The following is a 23538-nucleotide window of genomic DNA, read 5'->3' as shown; positions in this document are numbered from 1 at the left end:
AGTCGGTTCATGGGCGAATTCGTTGTTTTTTATTTTTATTTTGCATTTTCATCTTTGGCTTTTGTGAGTGCCAAGGAAATTGCACCACCTTTACAACCCTTTCCAATTGCGTACCGACTAAGTGTGCTTACTTTAATGAAAAAGGTGAACCTTTGTGAAATTAAAGATACCACACATGAATATATAATACTAATTAATCGACAGAAGATAAGATTAATTACACTATTATTTAAGTAATCATTAGAATACCATACAAGGTATCCAACCTAAGAAACAAGCAGATTCGTACTTATCTCAGACTTAGCTTTTTTTTCCCCCAATCAATTGTTCTACAGACTTTCAGTATTTTCATTAAAATAGCATTGATAAGGAATAGCAAATATCTGGGCTTTACAGAAGTTCTGAAACTTATCTTCTTGAGATGGTTGTAAAGAACATGAATCACAGTTTATAGCACCTGACACAGAACAGCGGGCACCATTGATTATAATGACCTACACTACTAGAGACATCTTTTGACAGTTTTCTTAGGTCTGCTCAGAAGCTAGTGCTTGAATCCATTTAAAACACGCAATCTGGCATTTGGTGGTGGGTCGGTATCATGCCCGAGTATAACAAAGATCAATCGATTCTGCTCGACCCTTTTTCTCATTAGTGTTTTGCCTTTTTGAGCAAATTAATTGTTGGCTATAAAATGTCTTACATGTAGGTCAAGCAGAGGCTCAATAGATTCTGCTTTGCAGTGCCTTACTGGAATGACTGCCATGATAGGTCAAGCAGGCCCACCACCTTGATGTTTATGGACCAAGGTGATCGGCACAATTCCTCAGAGAGGTTTGATCCCATTCATCGCTTATCTCCTTTCCTCACCTCTCTGCTATGTAAATCTTCAGGATAATTCACACATGAAAATTACCTGGGCAACTTTGCGAAAATATATAACAGAATAACAATAAGCATATATAAATATATATTTACTCATGCAGGAAAAACGACCAGTACAGTTTAATACAATACAAGTAACAACAGAGGGCACTCAACAGCACATAGACTTGTAAAAATCCGAATGGTTTTTACTATGGAAAACATAAATAGACCTTAAAGCCTGCCATCGCCTGTCGAGCACCCAGTTCTGCATCCAGACTCCAGATAACATACACGCGAACTTGTAAAGGCAATGAAACAGACGGACAACACAACAGCTAACGACGACTCCAGACAACCCTGACTTGCAATCCTCAGTTCATTTCTTCTTCTGGGCAGCTTTGGTGATCTTGGCACCAGTTGGATCCTTCTTCTCCACGCTCTTGATAACACCGACTGCTACAGTCTGCCTCATGTCCCTGACGGCAAACCTACCAAGAGGTGGATACTCAGAGAATGTTTCCACCACCATTGGCTTGGTGGGAATCATCCTAACTAAACCTGCGTCACCATTCTTGAGGAACTTGGGCTCCTTCTCAAGCTCCTTGCCAGATCGCCTGTCAATCTTGGTAAGCAATTCCGCAAATTTGACAGCAATATGAGATGTGTGGCAATCCAAGACAGGAGCATAACCGTTGCCAATCTGACCAGGGTGGTTCATGATGATGACTTGCGAGATGAAATTGGCAGCCTCCTTTGCAGGATCATCCTTGGAGTTTGAGGCAACAAAACCTCGCTTTAGATCCTTAACAGCAACATTCTTTACGTTGAAGCCCACATTATCACCTGGGAGAGCCTCCTGGAGGGCCTCATGGTGCATCTCCACAGACTTGACTTCAGTTGTCAGTCCTGTGGGGGCAAACGTGACAACCATACCTGGCTTCAACATTCCAGTCTCAACACGACCAACAGGGACAGTTCCAATGCCACCAATCTTGTAAACATCCTGAAGAGGAAGGCGGAGTGGCTTATCAGATGGACGCTTGGGTTCATTGATCAAATCAAGGGCTTCAAGAAGTGTTGGACCCTTGTACCAGTCAAGATTTGTGGATCTCTCAATCATGTTATCCCCTTCAAAACCAGAGATTGGAACAAAAGGAATCTTATCAGGGTTGTAACCAACTTTCTTCAAATAGGAAGAGACTTCCTTTACAATTTCATCATATCGTGCCTTGGAGTACTTTGGTGTTGTAGCATCCATCTATTAAACAAGAACAAGAGACATCCTCAGTAACTAACAAACAAAATATTTCTCTATGTATATATAAAATAGCATCGCAACATTACCTTATTGCAGCAACAAATCATTTGCCTAACACCAAGAGTGAAAGCAAGGAGTGCGTGCTCACGAGTCTGCCCATCCTTTGAGATACCAGCCTCAAAACCACCAGTTGTTGAATCAATAATGAGAACAGCACAGTCAGCCTGAGATGTTCCAGTAATCATGTTCTTGATGAAATCGCGATGGCCGGGGGCATCAATGACTGTGCAGTAGTATTTTGTTGTTTCAAATTTCCACAAAGCAATATCAATGGTAATACCACGCTCTCTCTCAGCCTTCAGCTTGTCAAGCACCCAAGCATACTTGAAAGAACGCTTGTTCATCTCAGCAGCTTCCTTCTCAAATCTCTCAATAACACGCTTATCAATACCTCCCAACTTGTAAATAAGATGGCCTGTTGTGGTAGATTTTCCAGAGTCGACATGGCCAATGACCACAATGTTGATATGAACCTTCTCCTTACCCATGACTAATTTTCTAGCTGAATAACAAAAAAAATGCAATGATTGATCAATTCATTTGCATCAATATGCACATCTAAATTTTACAATATATATATATATACATTTTTAAACTATGGCATTGAACAGTCATCCAATTCAAACTATACCTACAAAACCATATAATAAAATAACAAAATAAATCATCCATCCAGTCAACGACCAAGACCTAAGCAACATCAACCAACAGTAATGAATTAAGCTGTTAATAAAGAGTCAAAAAAAAAAAATAGAAGTTAGCCAAAGATATTATAAACAAATGATTTTCTTAAGCTTTTCAACCTTCTTCTAGCGTACTCACAGGATTCTCAATTACAAATTCTAAATCTAGCTGTTTGAAGAAGCAATTAGAAGTACAAAAGTCCATTAATAAAAAAATATAAAGCAAGCACTTAATTCATAATACTTCACAAGACATACGAAAAACACTAATGTCAAAAATAAAAAGATGACACAAAAGAATTATACTAAATAGTTCACGAGCTTACAAACTTTAGAAAACAATTAGGCTAAATTTTTCTATACATATTCAGAATTTATGTAATTGCTACAAAATGAATTTAAAGCACAGAACAAAGCAGCCAATAACTAACACCATTATGACAACTCTAAGACAAAATCACCCGAACTAAACATTACAATTAAATTTTTTTATAAGATAGAATTATTTTTTGAATTACCAAGATGCCCTTAAAGCCTAACCCTCACCGTGTTAACATTCTTAAAGTGAAAACAGCTGCAAAAGATCAAAGATAACAAAAAAAATTACCTAGGTTGAAAAAAACACTAAAATCTGCCAAACATAAATTTCAGGTCAAACATCCAAGGAGCTTTTTAGCTTTGCGCATAAGTGGTAAACAAAATCAATTGAAAAAAAAATCATACCAATCAAAATTGTTTATTATCATATACCAAACATAAGATTTTTCTGATTCAAAATATTGAAAGAAATTAGATTTTTATTTCTTCTTGATGCAGACAGCTAATGTCAACTCCTAAAATAAAATAATAAAAATCAAATGATCATGGACAAAAAAGCAATTTTAATAGTCAGCGACACAGAAAAAAAGACAATGTCACAAGGTATGACGTTCTCAGCAAGGTCGGGTATTGAGAATTATACTTCAAAATTACAAATAGAATTTATAAGAACGTTACAAGTTTCCATTAAATTTTTACATAGCATGGCACCCAAAAGCATCCGAGTGTACGGGCATCAAAAACAGGTTCGACAGCATAAATATAGATCAAATCAATAATCTGAAGATAAGAGGATTACCAGTCCATTTATCCAAATGATCCGACCAAATTCTAACATACATAAAACAACCGATCTAGCTTCGACAGTCATAAAACAAACAATCGAAGCAACTCCATAAATCATGAGGCAAATTAAGAACCAGCAACACAAAATCAAACTAATTATCTAAGCTAATAGTTACAGATCGAACGACAAACTAATTATCTAAGCTAATTTCGCAGATCGAAGAATACAGAACGCATACATAAAACGGGAAGAAAAATTTCTTCGTAAAACCGATCGACAAGATAAGAAATCTCGTACCAAAAATAGGAAAACCAAGGAGAGCGGCGGGAGCGACCTCTTTCGCGCGATAAAGAGAGAGCGAGAGCCCTAGCGCAACAATTTATAGAGATTTCTTTACTATTATAACCTTAGGGTTCACGCGATGATGAGGGTAAAATAGTCATTTCGTGTATCTTGCAACCTCACCTGATGAATTGAAGGCGTTGATGTGGGTAAATCTTTTGGGATTCTTCCCTAGTTCCTTTAACGAGTTAGGACTTCGTGGGACCGGATTTAGTGTTCTTTCCAAAGCGGGTTTGGGATTATACCAATAAGGATATCCAACTAATGGGCGAAACAGATACCGCTCATTTCCAATCGGAAGGTTGTGAATGGATTTAAACTTTTTATGCCTGAGCAATCTAGAACGAGTGTGTAACAGATTATTCGAGTTTTGTACTTGCATTAAAAGCCATCCATCTGGTTTGAAGGTAATATTTGCATGGTAAACACTCAATTGATGTAATCAACAAAAACAACAACCTTTGTGGCAGTTCTTTTCGACACACAACAATTTAAGTTCACCACCTGAGGACTCCAGGCTTTTCGGTTCGACACAAGTCCAGCATCTCATCATACTTGGAAGCATAGGCAAAGCCCCACAACTGCAAAATGGTATACAGGAATTGAATGTTTCAGTTAGAATTGCCGGCAGCAAAAATCCTGTTCATCTAAGAAGAGATGAGTTCATCAGATACCTCAATCTCCTTCACCTCAAACTCTTCGCTGTGGGCAAGACAGGAGTTGCCGAAAGTATCTGAAGAAGAACTGGATCCATTCAACCTTCATAAGTGAGTCAAAAAAAAAAAATCAGTTCTAATGTTTGACACTTTAACGAGCGTATGATATTAACATAGAATATTCTGAAGGGAAGAATTTACAGGTCTCCATCCAAGTATAGTGCGAAGTGACCACCCCCGCCCAATGCCAAGGAATCAGAGGAACAAAGTGTGAAATAGTGATTTGTGCCTGCAGAATTTATGAAGGCAGAATAAGTACACTTGATATAAAGAAGGATATTGCAGAAAGTTGACATTGAAGAGTTATTCATGGTACCGGTAGTCCGAAATATTACAGGATTTCCAGATACATCAGTGAAAACAAAGCTGCTATTTGTTCCCTGAAACAATGTAAATGGAAAAAAAAAATATGCAAGCCAACAAAATGAGTACATTGTCAAATGGAAGTGACTGGTGAGAATCCTTCAACTTGTATACCTGATATTTTCTTTGATTGGTTGGTTGTAGTGGTGCTTCAACTAAGCCACCGAAAACAGCACCGGTTTTATCCCCAACCACCTGAAAGAGAAGATGGTTATAGACTTTACTCTCGTTAGGAGATTGATATTCCATCAGCTACAAGCCATCTCTAATATCTCAGAGCATTTTGTTGGACAACCAATCAGCATTGCAAAGAATAATTGAAATGGTTTTCATATATGCAAAGTCCAGAGTAGCGGAGATTAATGCTTTGGTTACACAAAGTTTAGAGAATAACATTTTTATTCCTAGAAAACTAGATAATTTACCAAGAGAGAATAACCAGGACAAAGTGCACTTCTCCTGTAAAGAGTCGATAAAGAAATCCCATGTCTCCATGTGCTGCATAAATGGAAAACAAGATGAACAAAAGTTATATAACATTCTTATAATAGTTACAAAAATGCATTGTCAGATCAGAGTATCAAAAAACTTTCTGCACCTGTAAAGAAGTAGCCAATTTGACCCTTTAGTTAATGTTGGCAATGAGAAGTATAGGGCAGCACGCATATTATCTGAGAGAAGCATCGATGGTTCGGACATGTCTGGTAGATCAAAGTGCGAAGTATCATCCCTTGTCACTGTAACTGGTGTTAAGTTGCTTCTAGTCAACTCTGGCTCAATAGCTGCTCTATTCTCAACTTTTGGTTCTGAAATCTGACTCAATCCACTGATTTTGACTGCCTTGTTTATAGCTTTTCCAAGTGTTCTCCTGCCTCTAGTGAATAAAGACTTCCTTCCACTATTTTCAGTGGGTGCAGATGTTGATGCCATCTCTTCTGCTACTGCATAATGGTCATTTCGATCTCCAGTAGGATGATTACTTGGGTTTGAAGATGACAACAAAGAGACTAAGAAAGCAGAAAACGATGATGTATCAGGTCCATCTGGAGCTTCAGATTTATGCTCGGTCTCTTCCTTCTCAGGATTTATAGTTTCCAGATCCTCTTCCTAAAAAGTGAAAATAATTTTATCCAAACAGAAACATTATGCAGGATGCACACTGAAAATATACTCAAAACCAGAAAGAAAGGAGAATACATTCCCAAAGTTTCTATATTTCAAGGACATTCCAAAAATTACAATCATTCGACACATTAGGTTCAGATCAGGATTGCCTACAAGAAGAATACATAAACTATGACCAGTTAACTATTGTATAAAATCTCCTAGTTCATATTTCCCACAGTATAAACATTCATTTCCTTACTTCCATTAAACACTGACAACTTGGAAAGCAACCAGGGGAACAATATATTGATAATCGCAGTTAACAAACATAGAAAAGAAATATGTAGATGAGGTGGTATCACAACGAATCAAAAATAACTCCATGTTCTTGAAACTATCCAATAAGAAAAAAAAAAGACCAATCTTTTATGATGTCAACGGAATCTTTAGCGCTTATGAATGAACTTCTAGCAATCATGAAGCAATCTCTCATATCTATAACATATTATTCACCTAATTCGCATCCCCACAACTCTCTCGAGACAGCTACTATTTAACCAAAGAAACTCAATTTTTGAAGACCCCTAAAATCAGACGAAGATTTCACGGAAAAGTAGCATCTTGTCCACAGAGAAAAAAGAAAAATCCTAATGAGCATTATTCCAATTCTGTTTCTCAGTAGAGTAGATTTGATTGATAAAGCAAGGAGCCCCAATTCCAAGCCCTATGCTTAACCCTAAATTCAAGGATCTCTAAATAAAACAGCAGCGATCAAAGGATTTAAAAAAAACGCAGAATTAACAAACACGAGCCGAAATCAGGGTAAAATTGAACAAAGAACAAGCCAAAGATGAAACATTTGACCTCAAAAAAGGGTCTTCCCGACAGAAAAAGGGGAAAACTAATCGGATTTTGGAGGAAAACGAACGGGCGATTAGATGGGCAAGGCAGTTCTAATGCTTACAGATTGGGTTTGGGATCTGGAAGAATCAGCGGAGAGGGGATTGAGGAGGACGGTGGTGATGTCGGAGACCAAGTGCACCGCTTTGCTGCCAAGTGAAGGCAGGTACCCCATCGATCCGACGGAAGCGGCGCGAGGAGAGCAGGTGGTGGGCGGCGGTTGTTTGATTTTCTCTTATTTCGCCTTATGGATTTGACGTGTTCCTGGCGTTGCTCATTGCACTTGTATTTTAGTGTTTCGTTTTCCCCTTTTTTAGTTTTTATTTATGGCAAAAACACATTAGATTTTCTATTCAAAATTTAAAATTTAAAGTAAAAAACTTATTTTATTAAATTTAAATATCTATTTTCTACTATTCAATATATCTTTCCAATAATTTATCATATCTTTATTTTTTTTATTATTTTTTCTCTTTTATTCTGTTCGAAAATCGAAGAGATAGAAAGTTAGGAATATGACACTTCCACTGACTTCTTGTAGGTTCCGCTCTGACCTGCAACACAGATGACTGCCAGGAAAAGAGTCCCCAGTGTTCGCCCTCCAACGCTCAAGTCAGTCACCGCCGATGAAGTATAAGACGAAGCAACAAGAAGACTATAGCGCAAATAGTGAATATCACATACATCCGTCGATGTTTAGACACCCCTTTATATAAAGCTCCTATAGCATGTGTACACGATTCCCTAAGTTTTCTCTGAAAAAACTTGTCAGTAAAGTGTCATTGACACGGTACCTTAGTAAGCCGAGCATATCTCTGAAGTGATAGTGAAAGCTTTTGTCGTACGATCTTCTAGCTATCCATGCCCGGTGTCGACGACACTAACTCCCAAAGGGATGTCGATGGATACCAGAGTATGCTGCTAAGCCGAGCGGGCTAGCCGCTCGACTGGAACTTCGCTGTTCCTGTATCTCACCCCGCTCGTTCGGGACTTCGTTGCACGTGTCCGCTCATCCGGAACTCCTCTGTGCTCTTGATACATTTGCTCGGCTAAAACAACAGTGTGCCAGTGTCATGCCCGCTCGGTCGTGGCTCCATTGTGCCAATGTCGAATCCTGCTACTTGTCGGAGCGGGGTAGCCGCTCGGCCTGGATTCTACATGTCATCTCCTCTAGCGTCCTCCCTTATTGAGCGTCGGCTATTCGGCGTATTACCCGAGTCAGAGGTGGGGTTGGGTCGGACCCTTTTCCTCTCGGTCGAGGCATGATCGCCCCGATCGGGCGATGACCTCTGAGCATTGACCACCTTGACTTTGACCTCCACCGCGGTAACTATCCCCCGCAGGATGGGCCCCGCCTTATCACCGTATCACATGCCTTCCCCTTAAGTCTAGTCGAAGAAGACTGCAAGTCTGACTGACTGAACAAAGTTGTTTGTGAAGCTTTTCACTTGATCGGCTTTGACACTTCTTGGCCTCTGATCGGACTAACGTGACCCAACAGTCGGCTATGTGACCGCTCTTTGTTGATCGACCTATTAAAGATTGTCGATCAGCCATAGTTTTGCCCCCTTAAGTCGATCGGCATAACGAGCAATCACACTTGGCAATCCTTTCTTGGGCTTCTTTAGGTGAGTGCGATCCTGGCTTACGTCACCCAGATTTCTAGGAAATTGTACAAATCTCTTCGCATTAAGGCTGAGCACACCCCCATGCCTTTTAATTTCCCTCATTAAATGTCGGCCCGTGGCAATACGCCACGTGTCACGTCCGCTGCCGCCGCACGCCTGACGTGATAGGATATCGATATGAAGTTTGACGGTTTAAATTCAATGGTCTGATCTCTGGCTAGGTTTCTACTACCTAGATCGGATGGCTCCGGTCGGCCAACCCCGGGATTTATAAGCATTGCCTACCTACGTCTTCTCCACTCTTCGTCGTCGTCCTCGCCGTCTTTGTCGCGCTTTCCTCCATCGCCCTTTCTCCGGCAATCTCTGCGATCTCTCGTAAGCCCTCATCTTCCTTCGATTGAAGCTGCTCATTGCTTGTAGAGTCATTTTTTCCCAGTCACCTTTCTTCCCTATTTTTCGTTGAACTTTAGTTTCGATGGCAAGCTCTTCACAACCACTTGTCAGCGTCCCTAGGCTCTGGTATACCTCTATTGAGTCCAGGTTTGACGTCGGCGACGCTGAGAGTTTGACAATCGCATTCGAGTTTCTTCCTGGCTACAAAGTTGTCTTCCCTTTTCCTTCCGGTCGGCCAAATTCTCCGCCACCCGACTGCATTTGTTTCTTTAGGGATCAATTTACCGCCGGTCTGCAATTTCCTATTCACCCCTTCTTTCCCGCCATATATAAGTACTTTCGTATCTCCCTTCATCAACTAGTGCCGAACTCCTTTCAACTACTGTGCGGGGTAGTGATCCTGTTCCGCCTGCACGACATTCCTCTCACTCCCCGGATTTTTCATTACTTTTATTATCTAAAATTGTCTAAGCCGGGGACTTTTCTTTTCCAAGCTCGAGTGGGCTTAGTTTTCTTCAATAAGATGTCGACCTCCAATAAGCATTGGAGGGAATATTTCTTTTTTATACGTCTTCCCAAGCGGTCGGACTTCCCGATCCACTGACAGCTTGAAGTGGTGACCCAACCTCCCTTGAAATAGTATAAAAGCCGATCAGACTACCTCAACGCAACTTCCATGTTGGTCGATCAGAAGTACGACATCTACAAGTTGCTGCTAGAGGGTGTCTTCTATATCTTCGGCCTAAGTCTGATCTGCACAAGGCTTCCTTTCAGCCTAGGTATACGACTTCTGTATTCCTTCCTTTGATTATAACTGATTTTTCTTCCTCTTTTACAGTCGAAGTCATGCTACGCGCGCGTCTGACCGGCAAGACTAAACTTGCGGACACTGCGATCGATGCGGCTGCTGTTGAAGAATTGGAGAGCCGCGGCCTGCAGCCGGTCGTCTCACAAGAAGAGCCACAAGATGAGAGTGAGGCGACTCCAGTATGTTGATGCAATCAACCTAGGTTTGATCGGTACGATCATTGTTTTGATGTGTGTGTCAAAGAGTTTAAGTTAGACTTTCATATGTGTTTGATATGCGTGTCTGAGTCTTGCAGGACTTGGTGAAACACACATGAGGAACTTGGTGCAACTAAGCTTGGGAAGCTCATCCTAGGGCTCGGATCCTTGAGTCGGTGAAGGATGGTGTGGAAGGCATCCGAGGGACCGCCTGACGAGGAGCAACGGAGTGGAGCCGAGGGAAGTAGACTTCAAGGCAATGTGAAGGATGGCACGGAGAGGAGCCGCGGGCTCGGGTGCATATGAGGGACGAAGGCCGAGGAAGAGGACTTCAAGGGCGACTCCGGAGAGGATGAGTGTGAGTGTGTAACAAGGTGCAGTCCAGTCGGTTGTAACTTTTAGCAGTCAACTGCACCAGTCCACTGCATGTTTTCTCAGCAAATAGCTACCAGTTGACTGCTAGTTTTAGCAGTCGACTGGTAAATGACCGTTGGCAGACCGTTGGTGCTGCAAAGTAGCCGTTGGCTACCTCCAACAATAGCACTAGTCGACTGATGATTTTGTCAGTCGACTAGTGCCGAGATGAGTTGATATGATGATCAACTCTCTCCTCTTATTTATAGGAAGCTTTGGGACTTGAAGGAGGTTACTCATGCTTGTTGAATAACTCATTAGCAATTGTCCAAAGCTTCCAAGTCATTCTCTTCCTCCTAATCTAAGTCTTCATCTTGTAAGATGAAGAGAGCTTTGTGACAGGTTGTACTCCATTGAGAAGGAGTAAGAGCTAGCCGAAGATTGCCGGGGATTGATCCACCGACGGATCAAGGGCTCGTCCACCTCAAGGACACGTCGTGGAGTAAGAGCAAGCAATCTCCGAATCACGTAAAGGATTTGTGTTAGTGTTTGTGCTTTCTTGCTTGTTCTTATTATTTTTGTTTAGTATATTCCGCTGTGCACTAACACCTTGTAGAGAAGAAAGGAAATTGGGGGTGACCTAGCTATCCAACCCCCCTTCTAGCCAGCCATCGGTTCCTTACAAGTGGTATCAGAGCAAGGACGCTCTTCAACGGACTAATCGCCAAGAAGAGCACTTCATCAAAATGGTCGGCTTAAATATTCATTCACCCAAATTCGAAGGAGACTTCTCTTGGTGGAAGAAGAAAATGGAGGTATTTTTCAATACCGATTTTGACATTATGCTAATCATGGAAAGTGGTTTTGAAGAGCCCAAGGATGAACGTAATGAGACAATCGACATAACAAGATGGACCAAAAGGTAAAAAGAAGAGCATCTAGAAAATTTCAAGGCAATGCATCACCTACTACATGTTCTTCCACAACAAGAAGTAACAAGAATTGGAAACTATACAAGTTCCAAAGACTTGTGGGAAAAACTAGTGGAGCTTCATAAAGGGACATCGGAAGCAAAATTGGCAAAAAGAGACCTCCTTCGAACTCAACTCAATAATATCAAGCTTGAGAAAGGAGAAAAGGTATCAATTTTACATTCTAGAATTAAGGAAATTATTAATGGACTAACAAGTGTAGGTGAGACACTTTCAAATCCAGACATGATGATAAAAGCCCTAAATGCTTTCCTAAGAACCACAACTTGGAGCTCGATTGTAGATTCATACTACATATCAAAGGACCTAGAGAAATCCTCTCTAGATGAACTCTTCTTAACAATGGAGCTTCACGAAACAAGAGTTGAAGGATTAGATGGAGAAGCTCATAGATCAAAAGGAGTAGCCCTTGTGACAAACAAGGGAAAGGGAAAGAAGAAGAAATCTTCATCTCCACCATCCTCCGACTCCGAAGAATCAAGCGCTTCAATAGATAGCGACCAAGAGGCGTATATGGTAAGAAAAATGATAAGACCATTTAAAAAGTTTTCAACTAACAAATTTCATGCTAGGAAAAGCTCAAGAAGCAAAAGTAAAATAAGGAGGATCATTTGCTACAATTGCCAAGGAGAAGGATACATAAGAAATGATTGCCCTCTCTTGAAAAAGAAGGAAGAAAAGAAGAAGGAAGAGAAAAAGACAAAAGAAAAGGGGAAGAAAGTCAAAAATCTAAAGGCTACATGGGATGTTGCATCATCATCGAAGAAAGAAGAGCACCATGTAGTCAATTTTGCTCTAATGGGAATTGATGATGTAGCCTCCACCTCATCCGAACAAGAAGAAGGAAGGAGCTCAAGTAAAGATGAAGAAGGGAGCTCAAGGGAAGGGGGAGGACAAACTTCGGATTTGGGCGTCTCGGTAAGTGAGGTATACAATCTTCCTCCTCATGTTTTAATTAAGATCATTAAAAGTACAAATGATGATTTGTTCAAAGCAAAAAGGAAAAATAAAACCTTGAAAAATGACATTTGCATGCTTAAAGAAAAATTAGAATCCATGTCTATTAGGGATGATGATATGCATGCTTCTTCTACTAATTCAAATGATTCATGTTTAGAAGAAGAAAATAAGGCTTTAAGGGAAAAGGTAGAATACCTTACAAATGTCCTTAGAAAATTTGATATTGGATCTAAAACCCTAAACATGATAATTGGGAGCCAAAGGGCAAGTTTTAAGAAAAATGGGTTAGGATACAATGAACCCAACAATGAAAAGACCTATCATTGTCTACTTGCTAGGGGGCAATCAAAAACCAAGACCATTGATAGAAAATGGATCCCCAAGGAATATTTGGTTAACCCAATTAGAAAAAATTTCTATTGGGTGCCAAAATCAATCCTCAAGGGTTAGAGGATTTTAGGTTAAGTCAACCATAGAAATCATAATTCAAATCCTTGAAAAATGATTGACTTGAGATCTTAAGGGGGAACACTTAGCCTTGACAGAAATTCATGATAAAAAGGGCTAAGTAGAGGTTACCTTTATCTCACAATGATTTTCATTATTTTCTAACCATAAATGTGATATGATAGGATGAGACAAATAATTCACTTATGCTTATGACATTTTGATGAGTTATAAAATGTATCAAATTTTAGTGATCATAGGCCAACTATGGGGAAATCAAATGTTTAATTAATGAACATCTTACCCATATATCATAGTTGGACATTTCAGATATTTTGAAAACAATTCTATGCTTTATTTATAGTGGATAGTTATTTTAAAACATATGAATTCAAAACTAGGGTTTAATTTGATACAAATTTAAGTGTTTTTCAAAGTGTTTGAGTTTTTAATCAAAACTTCAGAAATATGATGAATTTTCATGAAAACATATTTGTCCTTGCTAAAGAACATTATAAGAAATATGTGTTCAAAATTTCATGATTTTTCGAATTTTCTAGAATTTTTTATGTATTTCTGAAGTTGGTTTCAGAATGTTGAAAATCGATTTGGGTTTGTGCCAGTCGACTGCGACAGTTAGCAGTCGACTGGTGGCTCTTTTTTAGCATTGTCAAGAGCTAGTTTTGGGAAATTTTAAGTCCACATTGATACCTAGGTATGTGTACATGTTTGCTACAATTTCTGATGGTGTCAAAGGGGGAGAAATGGGAAGGTTTAAGTTAGAAACCTAATTGTGTACAAAACTTGAAAATTAAGGTTGAAGAGCATGTGTTAAGGGGGAGCTTGGGAATTATGCTTCATGTTTACATATTACTTTTAATTTTCATGTTGTTATTAATACCTAATTTAAACATATTACCACACATCAAAAAGGGGGAGATTGTTGATGCAATCGACCTAGGTTTGATCGGTACGATCATTGTTTTGATGTGTGTGTCAAAGAGTTTAAGTTAGGCTTTCATATGTGTTTGATATGCATGTTTGAGTCTTGCAGGACTTGGTGAAACACACATGAGGAGATTGGTGCAACTAAGCTTGGGAAGCTCATCCTAGGGCTCGGATCCTTGAGTTGGTGAAGGATGGTATGGAAGGCATCCGAGGGACCGCCGGACGAGGAGCAACGGAATGGAGCCGAGGGAAGTAGACTTCAAGGCAACGTGAAGGAGGGCACGGAGAGGAGCCGTGGGCTTGGGTGCATCTGAGGGATGAAGGCCGAGGAAGAGGACTTCAAGGGCGACTCCGGAGAGGATGAGTGTGAGTGTGTAACAAAGTGCAGTCTAGACGATTGCAACTTTTAGCAGTTAACTGCACTAGTCGACTACATGTTTTAGCAGTCGACTGCACCAATCGACTGCGCAGTCGACTGGCAGCGAACATAGGCATTCTGTTCGCTCAGCAAATAGCTACCAGTTGACTGCTAGTTTTAGCAGCCAACTGGTAAATGACCGTTGGCAAACCCTTGGTACTGCAAAGTAGCCGTTAGCTACCTCTAACAGTAGCACCAGTCGACTGATGATTTTGCTAGTCGACTAGTGCCGAGATGAGTTGATATGATGATCAACTCTCTCCTCTTATTTATAGGAAGCTTTGGGGCTTGAAGGAGGTTACTCATGCTTGTTGAATAACTCCTGAGTCATTGCCCAAAGTTTCCAAGCCATTCTCTTCTTCCTATTCTTAATCTCCATCTTGTAAAAGAAGAATAGTGATTTGTGAGAGGTTGTACTCCACCGATAAGAAGTAAGCTTTAGCCGGAGATTGTCGGGGATTGATCCACCAAAGGATCAAGGGCTCGTCCACCTCAAGGGCACGTCGTGGAGTATGAGTAAGCAATCTCCGAACCACGTAAAGGATTTGTGTTAGCGTTTGTGCTTTCTTGTTTGTTCTTATTATTTTTGTTTAGTATATTCTGCTGTGCACCAACACCTTATAGAGAAGAAAGGAAATTAGGGGTGACCTAGCTATCCAACCCTCTTCTAGCCGGCCACCGGTCCCTTACACAGTCTTGGCGACTGGTGGAGCGGCTAGTGGATCACACCCTCCCTCCAAATGACAACCGGTCATCCAGGTTGAGGGGGCGTCTGGCTCAGCCTCCTCAGGAGAGCCACTGATCAGGCGCAAGATGCGCCGAGCGGAGACATTGTCGCGCTCCGCTTCCTTAGCGATGGGGTCTGCCGAGCGAGTTGGGACTTCGACCCCCTCTCCAATTCAAGAGACGACAGCTCCTATGCCGTCTGACCGAACTCCCTCCCTGTCCGGTCTGCCCCAAGGAATAGTTTGGGCGCTGCCAGTGGCCTTCATGCCACCAAAATCAAAGGCCAAAAAATCTAGTATTCATCCAATGTCCTCATCTCGGCCGTTCAGGCGAGCAACCTCTACACAATCAGCCCCGAGCGGCCAGCACCATATAACGATGGTACTGCATCTGCCAACTGAGGAGTGGCGTGAATTTGGCGTTGAATCCCGAGCTCCCGAACACCAAATAATCATCCAAGGGATGCTCGCGGACAACCACACCTAGATATCTACTAGGGTAAGAGTTGCATTTTCATAGCTTATATTCGATTGGCGCTTATATTCTCTTTGTTGTTTGTAGTACTGGGTGGAGAGGCTGGCCATGTGCCAAAGGCTCGCATTTTTGGAGGAGGAAGTGTAGAAACTGAAAGCGTCGAGCGGCCAGTCATCCTTCTCTCAGCAGCAGACGAATGTGTTTGTGCGGGAAGCATCAGACAATTGAACCTGTGTTTTGATAATGACAAACGGTTCAAAGTTAAAGTTACTTGTTATCTAACAGGTTTGAATGAGCTTGCAGGAAAAATCCTAAGTGTTCTTAAGCAAAAGTCCTAGTGGATTCTAGGCAAGTGGAAAATCCTAGGGGATGGTAACCCTAGATCATAGGGGGTGGTAACCCTAGGTGAGGAAAAATCCTAGCTGCGATTAGGCAGGTGAAAAATCCTAGGGGGTGGTAACCCTAGGTCCTAAGGGGTGATGACCCTAAGTGAAAAGTCTTGGCGGGTCGAGTGTTTCGGGTAAAATCCTAAATTCGAAGACTCTAGGTTGAAATCCTGGTAGTTGCGGACCAGGTGGAAGTCTGGGTGAGTGATGGAGCGGACGCCCAGCATGAAGATTGGAAGCATCGGGCGCTGAGCAAAAGTCTAGTCGGGCTGGAAGACCGGTCTGGCAATAGGCAAATTCTCCTGAGAGGAGTAGGTGAGGACGTTTTCCCTGTGAGGGAATAGTAAGCGTTAGTTCGACCTAGGGTTTCCGGAGGAAATCTGAAGTCCGAAGGTTGTCAAAGTTATTTATTTACATATTATCTGCTATGTGTTAACTCTGTTTTGAAGACTAATGATTCTGCAGGTTGATGTTCGGCCTGGATCGATCGATCGAACTTGAGGATCGGTAAACCGAACCTCCAAGAAAACAGAGGAGATTTCCAGTGAGCTGATCAGGTTCGACCGAGGGATCGGTCGACCGAACCTAGGATAAGGGGTGATGTGGTCGAGTCGAGTTAATCGGACCAGATGAGCTAGGGATCGGTCGATTGAATGACGGGATCAGTCGATCGAACAAAGGAATTCTATCCGAGCAACAAAATCAGGAGACAGACTGATTCAGGCGGATCGGTAGACCGATCGACGGTGAGTCAAATCTTGATCCTTAGGTAAGCGGATCTGGATCAACCTCAAGACTACTATAAAAAGCAGTCTCGGCTAGCACTTCAGAAGACACCGAACAACGAAAATAGAACAACTTGTGTTGCTCCGAACATTTCAACAACGCTCTGCTGTTCCGACAATCGACGACTACTTCCATCATCTTTTGTATTGTCGGTATAATTTTTTAAGTTCAATACTTGTATTTACTTATTTGTAAAGATTCTCGAGCTTATAGGGATTGCCCATTGAAAGAACTCTCACATGCGAGCCTTGGAGTAGGAGTCGCTACAGGATCCAAACCAAGTAAATCCTTGGTGTTTGTGTTCTTTACTTTTCTGTTGTGTATTTACGAAACAAATGAATTAACCACGAGGGTTATTCACCCCCCTCTAGCACTTTTCTATCCTACAGAATGTTGAAGTGGCTAAGCTAAGGGCTGACCTAGAGAAGAGCAACCAACTACTAGAAGCCGAGCGGGGAAGAAGCGCAGAGCAGGCCACTCTACTGGCTCAACTCAACAAGCAAGTCAACACCTTCAACGCTAAGATCGAGTCGGTCAATATGAGAAAGCTTCAAGCTATCGAAGACTTCGACCTGAAGAATAAGGAGGCCCGACTCTCGCCAAGAAACTCAAGGAAGCTGATGATTTTTTGGTCCCCGAGCGGAACAATCGGTTGACCGAAGAAGCTGACCTTCACAGTCAATTCTCTATAGGATCGAAAAGAATTTAGATATCTCTATAATGGTATGATATTGTCCACTTTGGGCCTAAGCCCTCATGATTTTGCTTTTGGGCTCTACCCAAAAGGTCTCATCCCAATGTAGATATCTTTTCTCTTATAAACCTATGATCTTTCCCATGTGTTTTCAATGTGGGACTATATTTGCAACCTTGCAACCCCAACACTCTCCGCCAATGATAATGCGCTGGCTACCGCGAAGGACAAGCTGGAGGCCTCTCGAGCGGCTTTGAAGACTTACCAAGATGCCGAGGCTGGCCAGTTTGAGACTATGAAGAAGAACTACATCCGCTCGGACACTTTCAACGACAAAGTCGTCGACCGGGCACTTCGCCCGTTCGACCTAGTGATTGACGGGACGATCGACTAGCTCAGAAAGGGAGGCTACATATCGACAACTCTAACCAACAACATCATTAACCGGGATAAACTTACCGTGTCGCTGTCTGATGATGCCTTAGATTACCTCGAGTGAGGTTGAGAATTCCTCCCTGTAAAATTTTTGAAGTTTTAATGAATGCTCGTTCGCCTGGCCAAGCTTTATCTCCTTGTATGTTTTTTCAACTCATCTTTTAAATATTGCAAGAACTCGTGGCCACGTGGCTCCTCCGATCGTCCACGATTAATCTATCCAACCGATCGATCCTTTTTATCTTCAGAGTTCACTATGATTCTGCGACCTTCCGATCGACCTTGGTTGTATTTTGAAAAATAGTCCCGAACGATCATTGTATTTTGAAGAGTACGAGCTTTCGAGTAGTTCGGGTTCATGGTCGGCTATCCATCGACGCTTGCCCGCTCACCGCTAAGGGTTTAAGGTCGTCGCTCGACTGTTGAGGAAGAGTAGGCGAAAACTGGGGTTTAAGGTCGCTGCTCGACTATTGACGTAGACCCGAGTTTAAGGTCGCCGCTCAACCGTTTACGTTGACTAAGCAAAGACTGGGGTTTAAGGACACTGCTCGACCATTGATGTTGATTAGAGTTTAAGGTCGCCGCTCGACCGTTGATGACATCTAGGGTTTAAGGTTGTCGCTCGACCATTGATGACGACAAGGGTTTAAGGTTGTCGCTCGACCGTTGATGACGACAAGGGTTTATGATCATCGCTCGACCGTTGATGACGACAAGGGTTTATGATCGTCGCTCGACCGTTGATAACGACTAAAGTTTAAAGTCGCCGCTCGACCGTTGATGACGACAAGGGTTTAAGGTTGCCGCTCGACCGTTGATGACGACAAGGGTTTAAGATCGCCGCTCGACCATTGGTGAAGACAAGGGTTTAAGGTCACCGCTCGACCGTTGGTGAAGATAAGGGTTTAAGGTCGTCACTCGACCGTTGATGTAGACCTTTCTCAAGAGGCATTCTTCACTTTTATTCATATTTTACCCCGCTTTCAGGAAACATACAAAAATACAAAAATTCACTCGCGTACCTCTCATCTGACCTATAGGGTTGGAGATGATTCACGTTGCACGACCGCTCTGCCTTCTTTTAAGGTTCCCGATCGGCCGTGATTGATATGGTGGCACCATCCGGATTAGGCGAATTTGGACTTCTCCTTTTCTTCATAGACCAACCCCTGTAGCTTCTCGGTGACGACATTCACCTCCAAACGCAGATTCTTCTGAGCGCTCCTTGCTTCGGACTTGACCATCTCAATATAGCATCACCAAGCGACCAGCTGATCACCTCTGACTTCGCCCACCCGCTCGTCCACCAGAAGCTTAATCCTTTGGTAGTAGGTAGACATCACCGCCCGAAATTCGTTGAGGGCCGGTCGACCTAAGATGACATTGTAGGCCGACAGTGCGTCCACCACGATGAAGTTTGTGGTCTTGGTTCTCCTCAGTAGCTCTTCCCCGAGCGAGATGGCCAGTCGGGCCTGTCCGAACGACAATACCTCATTGCTCGTGAGGCCGTAGAGTGGGATCGTCATGGGCAGCAACTCACTTCGATCGATTTGTAATTGATCGAATGCCTTCTTGAAGATGATGTTCACTGAACTCCCTATATCCACAAAAGTTTGATGAATAGTATAATTAGCAATTACTGCTCGAGTGATCAGCGTGTTGTCATGAAAGATCTCAACTCCCTCCAAATCGATGGGGTCGAAGCTGATCTCAGGCCCTTCGGCTTTCTCCCTGTTCCATCCCACGACATGGATCTCCAATCGTCGAGCGTATGACTTCCTGGCTCTGTTGGTGTTGCCATCGGTCGACCCACCAGCGATCATGCCTATTTCTCCTTGGGCGACGTTGCTTCTGTTTTCTTCTTCTCGAGCGGAGAGTCTATTTTGCTCGGACGGGGCTCGGGCAAGGTCAGTGTTATCCCTCCCCTAGTGTCGATTGTGTCGTTCGGGCGCTCTCCTTTCATCCTCTCGTCACCCGGCAGATCGTTGTCTATATCGTCGATCAAGAGTGGGAGATCGGCGGCAGTATCTGTTGGTGCAGTTAGCACTAACGATTTAACCCAGGTTTTGATGAATGACAAATAGGTTAAGTTAGATTTATTGTTGATCTAACACTCTGATTGAGTGTGCAGGATAAGTCCAGACAGGTCGACGGGCTGACCGGATGTCTGGCACGAAGCCCAGCTAGGTCGACGGGCTGATCGGATAGCTGGCACGAAGTCCAAGCGGGTCGACGGACTGACCGGACGCTTAGGCACGAAGCCCAGCTAGGTCAACGGGCTGACCGGATAGCTGGCACGAAGACCAGACGGGTCGACGGGCTGACCGGACGTCTGGCAGGTAAGTGAGGTAAGTCGCTGGAGGGGAGTGACTGCGAGGACGCGTTCCCAGGAAGGGAACATTAGGCGTCGATCCGGCTTAGATCCATTTCGGATATCTAAGTCGAGATCGTGACTAGATTCCGGTCTCGGAAAGACGGAATCTAAGTCATACTCTTTTCTTGTTAAATCATATTACTTTAGTTGTGCTAACAATCTGTTTTGCAGAATATATATTTGCCTCGGACTAACTCTGTTTTGCAGGAAAGGAAGATTCTGGAAATAGGAGGTCCGGGCGCCCGGAAGGGATCCGAGCGCCCCGAGGTGAATTTTATCCAGGCCGAGTCGTCTCCACATAGAGTTCGCTGATTAGACCTACCACATCGTACCAGGCCGCCCGGAAGAGATCCAGGCGCCCGGAGCAGCATATAAAAGATGCCCCAGGGGTGGAGCTTCGAAAATAACTGAGAACTCTTCGACTGCTTGCTCTGCTGCTCTATGCTCCTGCGACGCTAACAAAGCCCCGACAAAGTGCTCCTTCTTCTTTGGTTAATTTTCTTGTCGATATCACTTTATTTCCATTAGCATTTCTGTACCTTAATTTGTAATAGTATTTCGAATTGCTAGTGAATTGCCCAACGAAAGTACTCAAGGAGTACAGGCCTTCGAGTAGGAGTCGTCACAGGCTCCGAACGAAGTAAAAAACACCTTGTTCAGTTTGCCTAAGTTTTTTATTATTCCGCTGCGCTTAACTCTTATTAACGCGATTTTTTCGAATCGATATTCACCCCCCCCCTCTATCGACGTTTCACGATCCAACAAGTGGTATCAGAGCAGGTACCGCTCTGATTTGGTGCAACCACTAATCAGACAGGGGGTGAAAAATTAATCTTTTATTTCGGTTTTCAGTTTTACGTTTAATTTCAAATTGGTATTATTACCTGTTTTGATTTTTTTTTCGTTGCAATTAAATCTAAATTGGTGCAACACCAATTTAGATACTTCTATTATTTTTCTTCTTCTGCACTACTAATCAAAGACCAAGTTTTGGGATTTTTTTTTCTTTTCTTTCTTCTGTGCGCAGGACTAAAATGTCTCAGACAGAAGGATTCAGCACAGTACGACCTCCACTCTTCAACGGGGATGATTTTCCGTACTGGAAGAAGCGCATGGAGGTTTACCTCAAAACAGACTTCGACCAGTGGATGAGCGTTACGAGACCCTATAAAATTCCAATGGACAACTCCGGAATATACTGGATCCTGAAGACTGATTTGAAGAAAAAGGCGTCAACAGAAAATAAAGCGATCAACACTCTACAGTGCGGATTAACAAGAGAAGAACTGAACAGAGTCGGTCCACACAAAAACACTAAAGAGCTGTGGGACAAATTGATCGAGCTGCACGAGGGAACGAGCGACGCCAAGGTAACAAAACGAGACCTGCTTGTAAATAAAATTTTTAATATAAAAATGCAGGAAGGTGAAACGGCGAATCAGCTCCACGCGAGGATTAAGGACATCCTCAACGGGCTTCATGCGATAGGCCACCAGATGGAAAATAGAGACTTAATAAGGTACGCATTAAATGCTTTTCCACGTAATAGTTTGTGGGCATCAATCGTAGATGCCTACAAAATTTCTAAAAATCTTTCTAAGTTAAAATTAGACGAGCTTTTCTGTGAATTAGAATTACATGAACAAACTAATGCTGGAGCCGAGAAAGGTATAGCTTTATTTGCAGGTTCCTCCAAAGAAAAGAAGAGCAAGTCTGAATATGAAGATCAAGACTCCGAAGACGAAGAACACCGTGAACTTGGTAAGAAAAATGTTCACCAGAGAAAAAAGAGCTTCAGAAAAGGACCTTCAAAAGATCGGTTCTCCTCGAACAAAAGAACGTGACTTGCTACGGCTGCACAAAAAGGGACACTACAAGAACGAATGCCCAAAACTGAAGTTCGACAAACCAAAAAGAAGGCCCTCAAAGCAACGTGGGACGACTCCTCGGACGAATCGGAGGAAGAAGAGCAGAAACATCAGAGCCACCTCGCACTGATGGCCCGCGAAGCTGAAACAGAAGACGAGTCGGAAGATGAAGACGAGTCTGAACCCGAAACAAGCCACGAGTCTGTACTCGTTTCCGAAGGCCCAAATGAGGTATATTTTAATTTAAACAATTTTTTTTTAGAATTATTTCCTGTTTAAATAGTAAATTAATTAAAATAGAAAATGAAAACAAATCACTTCTTGAGGAAAACCAAAACCTCAAGGAACAAATCAAAAATTCAAATCCAACTCAAGATCTAACACTTGAGGAGGAGAATTTATCATTAAAAAATGATATTAATAATTTAAAAGAAATGCTAGAAAAATTTACAACAAGATCAAAAAATCTTGACTTAATCCTGAACAATCAAAAAACATGTTATAATAAAACCGGACTCGGATACAAGTCGAACTCAAATAAAACTTTTAAGTCATTAATAACTCAATACAAATCAACTAATCAAGCTTGGGTTCCAAAAGCGTGTCTGACCACGCAAGTAGGACTTAATCAATATTATATACCTAAAGAAAAAGTATATTATATAAACTCGATTAAACCAAATAAAAAACCAAAATACAAACCTAAATCGAAAAATTCAAAATTTAAAACTCAACAAAATATAAACTATCACCAAGTTAATTATAACTATAAAAGAAACAGACACAAACCTAAAACAAAAATTTAAATTAAAGGTCAATAATTCAGGGGGAGGCTCCAGAATAGCTGGCACCTCCAAAATTAACTAACCCGGCAGGGTAATTATGATTAGTTAAAAAGAGACCAAGTTTAACTTGAATCAATAGTTTAACTTGAATCATGATACTGGTGAAATTTTTGGATGATAGTACGTTAGGAAAGCTTGGGCATCGCATGTCTAGAAAGATATGGTTTCGATCTGGTGCATTTGGCCAAGTAGAACTGACCGAAACTACCCTTAAATGAATCCTAACCAGTTAGACCAAGATTTAGTACTAAGCTCCGTGGATAGGACTATTCGGAAAACCTCGAAAGGTTGGTTACTACTAATGACGTCCATGTGACTCACTAAGCTTAGAAGTTTATCCGAAGATTGCCTATTTGTGGAGACCAAAGCTAAATCTGAATCTAACACAAGTTAAACCAAAACTC

At 42.0% G+C, this 23538-nt stretch overlaps 2 protein-coding genes across 2 annotated transcripts; both read right to left on the bottom strand.

Annotated features, from left to right (window-relative positions):
• Nucleotides 1–959: 959 nt before the first annotated feature.
• Nucleotides 960–4364, bottom strand: LOC121975510 (elongation factor 1-alpha-like). Its single transcript, XM_042527205.1, has 3 exons — nt 4271–4364; nt 2212–2687; nt 960–2125 (listed from the first exon to the last, which is right to left on the bottom strand). Exons 2-3 carry the CDS (start codon nt 2671–2673, stop codon nt 1244–1246), a joined length of 1344 nt encoding a protein of 447 aa, XP_042383139.1. The 5' UTR covers nt 2674–2687; nt 4271–4364; the 3' UTR covers nt 960–1243.
• Nucleotides 4365–4715: 351 nt separating this feature from the next.
• LOC121975511 (TLD domain-containing protein 2-like) lies at nt 4716–7671 on the bottom strand. Its single transcript, XM_042527206.1, has 8 exons — nt 7466–7671; nt 5993–6501; nt 5820–5892; nt 5509–5589; nt 5348–5411; nt 5173–5260; nt 4990–5074; nt 4716–4896 (listed from the first exon to the last, which is right to left on the bottom strand). Exons 1-8 carry the CDS (start codon nt 7574–7576, stop codon nt 4813–4815), a joined length of 1095 nt encoding a protein of 364 aa, XP_042383140.1. The 5' UTR covers nt 7577–7671; the 3' UTR covers nt 4716–4812.
• Nucleotides 7672–23538: the final 15867 nt, after the last annotated feature.

Source organism: Zingiber officinale, chromosome 4B (genome assembly GCF_018446385.1).
Source record: "Zingiber officinale cultivar Zhangliang chromosome 4B, Zo_v1.1, whole genome shotgun sequence".
NCBI classification, from domain to species: domain Eukaryota; kingdom Viridiplantae; phylum Streptophyta; class Magnoliopsida; order Zingiberales; family Zingiberaceae; genus Zingiber; species Zingiber officinale.
The sequence above is the reverse complement of the archived record's forward strand: the minus strand, read 5'-3'. Positions and strand labels throughout refer to the sequence as shown.

Bases quoted from the DNA above. Each gene is read 5' to 3' on its own strand.
- LOC121975510 (XM_042527205.1), bottom strand. From the start codon at position 2,673: ATGGGTAAGGAGAAGGTTCATATCAACATTGTGGTCATTGGCCATGTC. The intron at 2,126-2,211 runs GTAATGTTGCGA...CTTGTTTAATAG, and splicing joins TGATTTGTTGCTGCAATAAG to ATGGATGCTACAACACCAAA.
- LOC121975511 (XM_042527206.1), bottom strand. From the start codon at position 7,576: ATGGGGTACCTGCCTTCACTTGGCAGCAAAGCGGTGCACTTGGTCTCC. The intron at 5,893-5,992 runs GTGCAGAAAGTT...CCATTTATGCAG, and splicing joins AATTGGCTACTTCTTTACAG to CACATGGAGACATGGGATTT. The intron at 5,590-5,819 runs GTAAATTATCTA...CTTCTCTTTCAG, and splicing joins GTCCTGGTTATTCTCTCTTG to GTGGTTGGGGATAAAACCGG.